This window comes from Giraffa tippelskirchi, chromosome 4 (genome assembly GCF_054371585.1).
Source record: "Giraffa tippelskirchi isolate mGirTip1 chromosome 4, T2T-mGirTip1v1.2.pri, whole genome shotgun sequence".
In the NCBI taxonomy this organism is placed as follows: domain Eukaryota; kingdom Metazoa; phylum Chordata; class Mammalia; order Artiodactyla; family Giraffidae; genus Giraffa; species Giraffa tippelskirchi.
In genome coordinates, this window is record NC_137278.1 from 82,660,089 (window position 1) to 82,672,948 (window position 12,860).

At 41.5% G+C, this 12,860-nt stretch overlaps 1 protein-coding gene across 3 annotated transcripts in view; it reads right to left on the reverse strand.

Annotated features, from left to right (window-relative positions):
* VIT (vitrin) overlaps nt 1-12,860 on the reverse strand; it is a 127,022-nt gene that overhangs the window by 59,764 nt on the left and 54,398 nt on the right. For 2 of the 3 annotated variants that reach the window (XR_014083673.1, XM_081596241.1), the window contains exons 5-6: nt 5,529-5,662; nt 216-293 (exon numbers count right to left, since the gene is read on the reverse strand). Coding sequence is in view for 2 of the 3 variants with exons in the window: in XM_081596241.1 (XP_081452367.1) it covers nt 216-293; nt 5,529-5,662 (212 nt within the window). In the remaining variant the exon portion in view is untranslated. The remainder of the gene's footprint in view (nt 1-215; nt 294-5,528; nt 5,663-12,860) is intronic. The other variant, XM_081596242.1, reaches the window with a different exon arrangement.

Genomic DNA, 12,860 nt, shown 5'->3' on the forward strand with positions numbered 1-12,860 from the left:
ACAGAGATAATCTTGGAATTGCAAAAACAAAAAATAAAGCCTCACTCTTCAGTCCATTGATTTCTGTGCCCGTGTTCCTGGCATCTGTTAAAATATTACTGGAGTTAGTGGAGCCTGACCGGTTAAGATGTTAATTTCCACCCTATCTTCTAAAACACAGTATTGCCTGATTACAAAATCAGAAGATTTAGATGAAATCACACGTGGACACTTGCCTGCTTTGGCAGCTGAGCTTTTAGATGATGAATATGTAAGAGACGATGGATAGGTTACACCCTTTTGGGGTTTACCTTCTGCAAAAAAAGGAAAAAAAAAACTTTATTTCTGGAGCTAGAGATTTTAGATGGTTGCATCCTGATAAGTTGATTCCCTCCTTCTGATTTGTTTCTTTTGAGTTTAATTAAATCAGTCAGTCTCCACCTGCCTCCCATCCTTTGCTGAATTGTTGATTACAGTAAGAAAGTCAAGTGGCATTCTGTTTTTCTGTATTGCCTGTGTTGTATTAATATTAGAAATGAAGCCATAACATCTTCATGACTCAGAATTAACACGAGCAACCCTTATTAGTTCGTAAAGATGAGACCTGGAGGTGAAGTTTTCATACATGTGACTCTGAATGTTGAACCAGGTCAGTAGATGAAAATCCTCCTTACACTCTCTTGGACATGAGAGCTCTGGTGGCTGACTGGCTGTGCATGAACAACTACCTCTCACTTTCATGGACCCTGTGGGACCCATTTGAATTCCACAGCACTAGAGAAACTTGAAAGTAGGTAAATAGAGATCAGCCTTGAAAATAGCCATTTGTTGCCCACCCAGGGAATGAAAGTTTAGAGAAGGAATGCTAATGTGTATCAGGGAAATGGTGGAGGCAAAAACAAGAAAAATGATTGGGGCTGAGTAGGCAAGTCTCAAGCCTGGTATGACTGAACAAGCCTGTAAAGACTGCTGCCCACAGCGGTCCTCTGCCAGGGAGTTAGCCTGAAGTTCCACCAGGGAGCCTCATTCCCAGTAAATGGAAACTGTCAGTAGAACACAAGCCCCACTGAGGCAGGTAATTGGTCTCAATTGGTGGCTGTTAAATTCCCAGGGCCTGGAGCAGGGTCTGGAATGTAGTAGATGCTCAGTAAGTATAACTGAGGAATTACCTTAGTGCTTAGATCTCTGTTCCCTGGTAGCTCAGACAGTAAAAAATCTGTCCTGAATGCAGGAGACCCAGGTTTAACCCTCGGCTTGAGAAGATCCCCTGGAGAAGGGAATGGCAACCCACTCCAGTATTCTTGCCTGGAGAATTCCATGGACAGAGGAGCCTGGTAGGCTGCAGTTCAAAGGGGTCACAAAGAATTGGACATGACTGAGAGACTAACACTTTCACTTAGATCTCTGTTAAAATTTAAATACACTCGGAAGGGGTCTCACCTGTTCTGTGATATTTCCATCTGATAATGAAAGCATTTTTAACTCTCAACCCAAGGGAATATTTTTATAGGATGGGCTTGGAGGGGAGATGGTGTGGAGTGTCACATAGGAAATGGGCAGTGGAACAGAATCTAGTGCCTGAGTTCACCAAAGGTCCTTCTGGAACAAGGAACAGAAGGAGTCATGCAGTAGAATGGGTAACAGGGTCTCAGGAAGGGTTTGGGATTGAGAACAAAAAAATCTAGGTTTCTGTTCCTATTTTACCAATGGTTAACTGCCTCAATCTCTAAGACTCTTGGTTATTTTTTTTTAATTCAGAAAATATGGATAATGATTTGGACCAACTTACTATACAAAGTTGTAGGAATCTGAAGGAAGAAAATAGGTAAGATGTTTTGGAACATAACATGCAAAGAAGTTATTCTGGTGTTAGCTATGAATGTCACTCAAGGCGAGAAAGAGGCAAATGTTTGGGCTCAGGGGAGTTACTTCATTTCATGGAAGACCACTTAGGGCAGGGCTGGGCACCCTGGTTCAGCCCTGCTCCAGGTGGACAATGGGTGCTGTGCTAAGTCACTGTCTTGTCCAACTCTTTGCAACCCCATGAACTGTAGCCCACCAGGCTCCTCTGTCCATGGGATTCTCCAGGCAAGAACACTGGAGTGGGTTGCCATGTTCTCCTCCAGGGGATCTTCCTGACCCAGGGATCAAACTTGCATCTCTTGCGTCTCTTACTTTTTCCATATTGGCAGGCGGGTTCTTTACCACTAGCGCCACCTGGAAGCCCAGGTGGACAGTGAGTGGGGCTATTTCAGACCCAAGGAGGGTGCCTTGGTGAGGCCTCACTTTATCCACAGCAAACGCCACAGGGACACCAGCTCCTCAGTTTCCTATTCTTCTCACATCTAAAACCCTGTGGTTCTCTCTGTTCTGTTCAGGAGGAAAAGGAGCCTGAGCTCAGCTTTCTGAAATGTGGATCAGAGGACAAACAGGCAGTATTAGGAAGTCCCTCTCTGACCTTTCCCATCTCTGAACTGTGAAAAGACTGTGCTGAACACAGCCCCTCTCCTGCCCCCTCCCAGCCTGCCAAAGTGAATTAATTAAAGATGCATAGCAACATGTGAAAATTGGAAATAAAAGCCTAGAGAAAGGTCATGAAGGCATCTGAACCTTCAGAAGAGACTCTGACATGATCCAGCAAAACTCGTTGGCCGTGAGCCACTGGACAGTGGATGAGCAAGCTCTAAGCTGCTGTCAGCTGAGACCCTTACGTGGCATGGTGCTCTCCAAACTCATTCACTGGTAGTCATTGCAGAGCACATATGCTTATTATCAATGGCAAAAAGTGTTTCTGGTTAAATGTCACTAGGTGGAATGAGATGACACAGCAGTTGAGATTTATAGGGAATGACAGCAGATTGATTTTCATTCTAAAAATCCAAAACATCTCTACTCTCATGGAATTAATTTTTCTTTTAAACCTCTGTTAAGATTCTTGGATTGCAGGCTAAGCACCGAAGACTGAAACCCTCCTATTCCCGCAGGAGCCACTTGGTAAACACCAATGTGGAGATTATACTTCTAAGATTGGCAAATTTGTATTCTAGACCTCAGTATTTTCATATGGCCCCTGTTTTGTTATGAGGCAAAGCCCACAGTACCATGATTAATGACCTCCCACTACCTGACATAGAAACTTGTATAATTTGAACCCTGGGTGTGCAGAATTCCACACATAAGAGGAAACAGAGATTGTTCAAGTTGAGAAGACTCTTAGAAGTTCTGATTGTAGTCCTACTAAAATTATGATCAATGGATAGTAGAGGCTGGGACACGGGGCATCTAAAGGTGCAAAAATCACATCCAGATTGGAAGGCCTGCTATATTATGAGACATTTCTCTCTTCCTTGCTTTAGCTAGACTTTCGCAGGCAGTGCCTTCTCAGGAGAGTCACGTGGCTCCTGATTTTGTGGGGAATGCCAGAAAAGTTTGCTAGAATGTGTTTAAAATCCTGCAGTGCCTCTTTAGAGAAAATGAGAGATTCAAGGTCCAGTGCAGAGTAAACAGTACAAGGTGAAGACAGAACACTGTCTTGTGCTCAAATGCTGATGGGGCATGTCAAAAGCTGGAAGGGCTCCCAGTGGCCAAACCTGGAAAATGTGAGCATCAAAAAGAATAATGATGATAATAGGCTATAACGTGTTATATTTTAAAAAACAATCTGTATGTCCATCATGGTACTTGGAAAAATAGTTGTGTGTGGGGAGGAGGGCTCATTTCTTTATGTAAGAATACTAGCTAATAAATGTGGAAGGATAACGATAATTTTTCAATCTCTGACTTTACTCTTGCTACCGCAAGGATCACTGATGGTTGTTAAAACCACTGGGTGAATTTTGGGTGGAGGGACAAGCTATTCATGCTGTTTTCAAGTATCACCCTACAGATTGCTATTAATTACAAAGTATCTTTACCATGGAGAGATATTATAAAATATCCAAGTTATCAAATTAAGCATCACCAACAAATGGACAAAATGACATTATGTGTCTCCTTATGACCATTTATGATACTATACAATGGATGTGCTATGTTGCCATCTATATAGTATCTTTCTGAAATATTTAACCTGAATCAGCCTTGAGGCAATAGCCAGACCTGTCTGTGGTCCAGATTGTGGAACATAGTACTGGATGACCGGCTGAGACTTCAAAAATAATGCAGGACTTCCCTGGTGGTCCAGTGGTTAAGAATCCGCCTGCCAATACAGGGGACAGGGTTCGATCCCTGGTCTGGGAGATTCCACATGCCACACACCAACCAGGCCCATGTGCTGCAACTATCGAGCCCACATGCCCTAGAGCCTGTGCTCCGCCACAAGAGAAGTGACCGCAAGGGGAATCCCATGCACTGCAATGAAGACCCAGCACAGCCAAAAATAAATAAAATAAAATAATGTCATTGCTACTCATGACCAAGAATGGAAGTGTGGTGGTAGACAGGTCTAGATTAAAGGAAACCAAATAGACATGACAAGTAAATACGGTGGGTGATCTTTGATTGTAGATCCACACCCTAACAGAAGAAGAAATTATTGTGAAGAATATTTTGGGTGTAGTTGGATATAACTGAATAAGACTATTTCTTATTTTTCATATTTATTAATATTCATTAACATTATTGTAGCAATGCTAATTCTTTTAGGCATGGTACTGTGGTTATTTAGGAAAATGCTTTTGTTCTTACCAGATGTGTGCTGAAGTATTAAGAAATAATTGTCATCATGCCAGTGGCTTACTTTCACACAGTTCAAGCAAAATATAAATAGATAAAGCAAATGTAGCAAAATATTACCAACTGGTGTATCTGGGTGAAGGGAATATGGGTATTCATTGTACTATCTTTTCATTTTTCCATAAACTTAAAAGTTTTCAAAATAAAAGGTTAGGTTGGGAAAATTCACAAAAATAAAAAGAGGGGAACAGGCAGGTCATGATAATACAGAGATACTTGGTTATCTTTTTACTGTGAAGTCACACTAGCCATTAGGTCATTGACCTTACCTCCTTGGAAGAGGGCAAAAAAAAAAAAGTGAAAATGATTATCTGTAAAATCCTATGGAGCCAGATAGTGAGAACTGATTAACAGTGAAACAATTAGTCTTAAAAAAGAAATCTCAAATACAATTGTATCTCAGTTCTCTAAAAGCCTGTCCCTATCTATTCATTTACCAGAATTCCTTCTCAAGGAATAAGCTAGATATGAGGAACATTTGGCATAACTTAAGGAGTAACTCAAAAACCCAAGTTATTAAATGTAATTCACTTAATTAAAAGTTTGATTGGACTTACTGATAGCTGCTGTGTGTTTAAAATGAGTAATTGGGGCCTTTTTATATTTCCAGACTTGGTAGTGATTTATCACTGTAATTAGAATTCATTGTTTCATGATCCTAATTATCAGAAGAACTAATGCTTCAGATTTTTATGTAATGAGGTAGGCCATAAAATAAAGCTAACAGCGCACTGAAAAGAGCACATTTTGTCCCCTGAGGTCACTTAACCCAGGTGTCGGTTATAGGGCAGCACTTCTCCAGGACATAGATGTACCTGAGACGACAAAGGATTCTCTCCATCGTGGAAGGGATAATGACCGGACACCGTTGGAATAACTCCCTTTATAGCCAGACTGTCCAGCCACTTTCCGAACAAGTATTTTCCCTCCTGAATTATCAAGCACACCACTGTGAAGAGAGAAAAAACTTTTTTGAAGAAAGAGGAGAAGAATATTGTTTGACATATAATAGACTATGAAACCAGTCACTATCTTAATTTTTTTCTTATTCTACATGTTATACATTAAAAAAAATTTTTATTGTAATATTGTTGATTTACAATGTTGTGGTAGTTTCAGGTGTGTAGCATAGTCATTCAATTATTCATATACATGTATTTATTCTTTTTCACATTCTTTTCCTATACAGGGTATTACAAAGTATAGAGTTCCCTGTGCCACACAGGGGCTACCCTGGTGGTGGCTCAGATGGTAAAGAATTCACCTGCAATACGGGAGGCCTGGGTTTGATCCCTGGATTGGGAAGATCCCCTGAAGGAGGGCCTGGCAACCCACTCCAGTATTCTTGCCTGGAGAATCCCCAACGACAGAGGAACCTGGTGAGCTGCAGTCCATGGGGTCACAAGCAGTCAGACACAACTAAGTGATTGTGTGTGCCTGAGTGCTTAGTCCGGAGAAGGCAATGGCACCCTACTCCAGTACTCTTGCCTGGAAAATCCCATGGATGGAGGAGCCTGGTAGGCTGCAGTCCATGGGGTTGCGAAGAGTTGGACACGACTGAGCGACTTCACTTTCACTTTTCACTTTCGTGCATTGGAGAAGGAAATGGCAACCCACACCAGTATTCTTGCCTGGAGAATCCCAGGGACAGGGGAGCCTGGTGGGCTGCCGTCTATGGGGTCGCACAGAGTCGGACACGACTGAAGCGACTTAGCAGCAGCAGCAACAGAGTGCTTAGTCACTTCAGTTGTGTCTGACTCTTTGAGACCCACTGGACTGCAGCCCACGAGGCTTTTCTGACCATGGGATTTTCCAGGCAAAAATACTGGAGTGGGTTTCTGTGCCCTCCTCCAGGGGACTTTCCTGACCCAGGGATGAACCCGTGTCTCTTACATCTTCTGCACTGGCAGGCAGGATCTTTACCACTAGCACCACCTGGGAAGCCCACAGTAGGTTCTTGCTGGTTATCTATTTTATATATAGTAGTGTGTGTATTAATCCCAAGTTCCTAATTTATACACCCCCCACCTATGTTTTCCCTTTGATAACCATAAATTTGTTTTTGAAATCTGTGACTTGTTTCTGTGAGTTTTGTTTTGTTTTTTGTAAATAAGTTCATTTGTATAATTTATTTTTAGATTTTGCATATAAGGGATATCTTACAATATTTCTCTTTGTCTGACTTCACTCAATATAAGTCCTGTAATTCTAATATAAGTGAATGTAAGTCCATTCACTCTAAGTCCATCCATGTTGCTGCAAATGGTACAATTTCATTCTTTTTAATGAGTAATATTCATCGTATATAGGTACCACATCTTCTTTATCCATTCTTCTGTCCGTGGATATTAGGTTGCCTCCCCTGGTGGCTCAGACGGTAAAGCGTCTGTCTACAATGCAGGAGACCTGGGTTCGATCCCTGGATGGGGAAGATCTCCTAGGAGAAGGAAATGGCAACCCACTCCAGTACTCTTGCCTGGAAAATCCCATGGACAGAGGAGCCTGGTAGGCTACAGTCCATGGTGTCACAAAGAGTCGGACAAGACCGAGCAACTTCATTCACTTCGCTCCATATCCTGCTATAGTGCATAGTGCTGCAATGAACACTAGGCTGCGTGTGTCTTCTTGAATTATGGTTTTCTCCAGATACGTGCCCAAGAGTGAGATTGCTGGATCACATATAGTTCACTGTTACTTATTTAAGGAACCTCCATAGTGGTTGTATCAATATTCATTCCCATCAACAGCATGGGAGTGTTTCCTTTTCTCCACACCCTCTCCAGCGTTTATGGTTTTTAGACTTTTTGATGATGACCATTCTGACTGGTGTGAGGTGATACCTCAGTATTGTTTTGATTTGCATTTTTCTGATAGTTAGTGATTTAAATATCTTTTTAAGTACTTTTTGGCTATCTGCCTGTCTTCTTTGGAGAATTGTCTATTTAGATCTTCTACTCATTTTTTGATTGAGTTGTTTGTTTTTTTGACATAGAGATACATGAGTCATTTTTATATTTTGGAGATTAATACCTTGTCAGTAGCTTTGTTTGCAAATATTTTATCCTATTCTATGGGTTGTCTTTTCATTTTGTTTATGGTTTCCTTTGCTGCGCAAAAGCTTTTAAATTTAGCTAGCCCCTGTATGTTTATTTTTGCTTTTGTTTTTATAACTCTAGGAGGTGGATCCAACAAAGATATTGCTGCAATTTATGTCAGAGTGTTCTGTCTATGGTTTCCTTTAAGAATTTTATAGTGTCTAGCCTTACTTTTAGCTCTTTGAATCACTTTGAGTTTACTTTTGCATTAAAGAATATTTGTTCTAACTTCATTCTTTTATACAAAGCTATTTAGTTTTCCCAGCTCTTATTGAAGAGACTGTCTTTTTCTCCATTGTATATTCTTGCTTCCTAAATTAATTGACCATAAATGCATGCATTTATTTCTGGGTTTTCTGTCCTATTTCATTGATCTATATCTCTGTTTTTGCTCCAATACCATACTTTTTTGATTACTGTAGTTTTGTAGTATAGTCAGAACACAGGAGCCTAATCCCTCCAGCTGTTTTTCTTTTTTTCTATAAGGTTGGTTCTTAACTTTATTTTCACAAGCTATTCTTTTAGTTTTATAAATTTTTAACCATTTTTTCCCACTGACTTAAAAAAAATTTAATTGGAAGATAATTACTTTATAATATTGTGTTGGTTTCTGCCATACATCAACGTGAATCAACTATAAATTTATTTTTTTTAATCTTTATTGATTTTGTTATATTATTATTTCTGTTTTATTATGTTTTGATCTTTTGGCCATAAGGCATTTGGGATCCCAGCTCCCTGATGAGGGATCAAACCTACATCCCTTGCATTGGAAGGTGAAGTCTTAACCACTGGACCACCAGGAAAGTCTCCAAACTTTTTTTAAATTGGAGGAAAATTGCTTTATAATGTTGTATTGATTTCTGCCATACAAAATGCAAATCAGTCATAATTATATATATGTGAGTATGTGTGTGTGTGTGTGTGTGTGTGTGTGTGTATACATAAACCTTCCCTCTTGAGCCTCCCTCCCCACCTCTCCCCCCATCACACCCCTCTAGGACATCACAGAGCACCAGGCTTGGCTCCCTGTGCTATAAAGCAACTTCCCACTAGCTATCTTACAGATGATAGTGTGTGTATATGTGTGTATATATATATGTGTGTGTGTGTGTGTATATATATGTGTGTATATATATGTGTATATATATATATATATATCAGTGCTACTTTTTCAATTCATCCCACTCTTCCACCATTGCTGTTTTTCTTTCTCTTTGTGGCCCTATGAACTATATAGTCCCTGGAATTCTCCAGGCCAGAATACTGGAGTGGGTAGCCTTTCCCTTCTCCAGGGGGTCTTCCCAACCCAGGGATTAAACCCAGGTCTCCCTCATTGCAGGCAGATTGAGCCAGAAATGTTGAGGTAAGTTCCTTCTTTGCCCACTCTCTGGAGAGTTTTTATCATAAGTGTGTGTTGAATTTTGTCAAAAGCCTTTTTTTTTGCATCTATTGAGATCATCATATTGGTTTTTATTATTCAGTTTGTTACTATGGTGGATCATACCAGTGGATTTGTGGATACTGAAGAACCTTTGCACCCCTGGGATAAATCCCACTTGATCATGGTGGATGATCTTTTTAAGGTATTATTTGATTCAGCTTGCTAGTGTTTTGCTGAGTAGTTTTGCATCTATGTTCATTAGTGATAGTCAGCCACCACCTTTATTTAGAGAGATGAAAGCAGAAGAGCAAGAAAACCTTTGCCTTGCAGCCCGACCCATGTGTGGTGCTTCCATCACATGGCCTGGCAGCTGACCTCCCAGGTCTGACGTCCTTCTCTTTCATATTGCAGGACCTGATTATGCTTCAAATTTCTTCTTTTTGGTTTCTTATATATATATGTAAATACATATATATGTGTGCATATGTATATATATATATAAATGATGATTTAATTTAATCCTCTTTTATTTGTTTCTTTTTCTTTCACAAGTTTCTCTTTGATGTCTTAATCGTTACTAGTTCTCCCTGAAGTAAAAGTCAGGAAATTGTCTTTCCTGACAATTTCCAGGTTGGTTTTGTGACATCACAGAATGATTTCAACTATTTCAAAGGGTGGTACAATATTTTTTAAAGCACATTATTCCTTTTATTTTGGGCCAGGGAAGGTGTGTAAGCTAAACTAAACTCATTTAAAAGAGTCCCCAAAGGTTGGAAATTGTTTCTTTAATTCCTAGGATTTTGAAGATTTTAGATCCTGATATGACAGTAACTGACATATCTACCTCTTTGCTTCCACTGAAGCAGGGGCTCCGGTAAGTCATTTCCTTGCCCCAGAGCCTAACATGGCTCCCTTGGGCATCTGTAATTGACAGCAGGGGGGAACTGAAAAAGTCCTTAGTTCCCATCAACACCCTTCCTTCTCTACAGGAATGAGTGCTGCCATTTCCTTCCCTCCCACCTCCATGGTGAGTCAACAACTTTCAACACTCAACTTCCTAACAGCTCAAAAGGAAAGAAGGTGATAATAATACTTGACATATAAAACCCTTAATTGCATTTGAATCATTCCCACTCATGGTATCTCACCAGGTCCTCCCAGCAAACCTACTGGCTGTGGAGCGGAGGGAATGCTGTCATTCCCACTTCACAGAGATAGGCTTAGGCAGGTCAAGGGATCCTGTGACTCCAGATTTTATAACTTCTAAATTGCAAAGGAGGGATGTGAACCCAGGTCTAAGAGACCTGGAATCTTGAGTTTGCCCCACATGGTCACAGTTGCCTCTCAGAGTTCAAAAGCTCCAGGCATCTCCCCACATCTAGTCCTCTTCTCTTCCTCACAGCACTGCAGCCCTGCCCACCCTTCTCCGGGGAGCTCTCAGCCAGGGCCCCTCACTCTCCCAGCTGCAGCAAGGCCAGTCCCGCCTTTGCTGACAAACCACAGGATCCCACTCCCATGTTTCTGTTCATGCTGTTCTCTTCTCTGGAGAACCCTGCAGTCTCCCCAATACCTCCTTCTCCATGATGTTGCTACACCACTTCCATGGCTCAGATGCTGAAAAATCTGCCTGCAATTCAGGAGATGCCGGAGATATGGGTTTGATCCCTGGTTTTGGGAAGATTCCCTGGAGGGGGGCATGGCAACCCACTCCAGTTTTCTTGCCTAGAGAATTCCATAGACTGAGGATGCTTGCGGGTTACAGTTCAAGGGGTAGCAAAGAGTCAGACATGACTGAGCGACTTTCACTCACTTCACTTTCTAACAATGCCTTTGAATCTTGTCTTTCCATGATGACTCTGATTTTATCTTATAAAAATTCTTTGAGTTAACTTTGTCTCTCAACTGGAACGGAAATCTTCTTATGGGACGACACTAGTTTTGCTCCTGTGTTCGAAGGCCTGTCTCTGTGGGGATGCCCCTCATGCTGACTTGTGAAAGCTGGTTGTTAGGTTCAGGATGGTGCCAAGGGGTTCATTTCACAATGGTAGCTTGAAATCAGCCACAGTGGGAGAATTATCAGCATCTACCCCCTTCTCCTTTTAAGAGGGTTAGTTTGTAAACACTGACCAGCACAACACTGGCATAAGCTGACAATTCAAATTATTTTTTAAAAAATTATCCCAGTTATCCCATGGTCCCTTATTCATAACTAGTAAAGGAAATAGAAATAGCTCTAATCTTTTTATTTTCTCCCAGGGGAAATTTTTCTGTCCCTGGATTTATATTCCACTGTACTGAGGAAATGTGCAAGCAGTCATTCTTGTTTTAAAAGTCAGAAGCACTGTAGCTGCCATTCAGAGTGAGGAAGAGGTGCTGAGTTTCGCTTTGCTCTGGCTTTTAAAAAGGGAATGGGGAAGGCCTGGGGGTTCTTAGGCTGGACTGGGAGGTGGAGATCCCTTGTGACGCTTATAGAGGACTCCAAACCTAGACTTTGGGAAAGGCATGGACACAGAACTTTTGTCTTCTCATGAGATTTTCCTGTTGCCTTAAGAGAGAGATCTTGTGAGTGGTCTTCACTGCAAGACGTGAGTATTTCCAGACATCCTTCTGCAGGAGGCATGGGGCAGGGAGTGGTCTGTCAACTCGAGGAGGTGACAGCTGTCCCAGGGGAGAAATGCGCAGGACACTAGACCACCACAGGAGATACCAGAGGAGGGAGAGAGCCTGAAGGCCTGTGGTTGCACTTAGGACACATTTAGGGGCTCAGAACCAAGGTAGTTTGGAAAATTTATGTAAATAACATCCTCACCTGTATCCTCATTGAGGTAGAGATACTTCATACACATTCTCTGAAAGAGGAAAACCAGTTCCACTTCTTTGCATTCCTCAGACATCCTGCATGATACTGAACATGGCCTTGAGGTTCACCCTCAGGACACTAGGGTAAGCTGAGGGTCAGCATCGTGGCTTGGAGGAAAGGGGCTGTTCACCACGAGGCCAGGTTTTGCTGGCTGCCATTCTCAAGATGGGTGTCTGGTCAGAAATCCGTGCTCAGCAGGAAGATGGCCTCTTTGTTGTCCCATCTCAGAACTCTTCCTCTCTCCCAGGCTTTGGTCCCACTTTAAACACAGAAGTTAGCCCAGGCCAAGACTGAGTCTGAATGTGATGCCTCAAATATGTTCATTATCTCTTTGGTTTGAAAAGATCAAGGGGATCACTCATAATAAGTCATCTGATTATCATACATTATATGAAAATTAAACCCTTTAAGCTAAATCTGAATTTCTAAGCCAAAGTATGCCCTCTCCAGTTTCCCAGTTCTGACTGCATGGGCCTCTGGCAGGACAGTGATGGACAGTCCCTTATGCATTTCCCACTCTTATCCTCTGTCTTCAATCCTGCCTTCTGAAAAGAGACTTGTTCTGTTTGTAAAAAATGGAATTGATATAATCCAAAATTCCTATCTCTTTTCCCTTAAGACTTCTATACATCCTCCTCATGGGTAGTGATTCCTTCTTTCCAGTCTCCTACTATATCAGCCATTGGTCCAAGAAGTCATGAGGCATTCAGTTGCTCTAGCAGCAAATCTTTTTCGAAACAGTCAAGCTCTTCTCTGCAGTCCCTCTACCCTCATCTATATTCTTCTCAGCAAGTTCCTAGGCTCCACC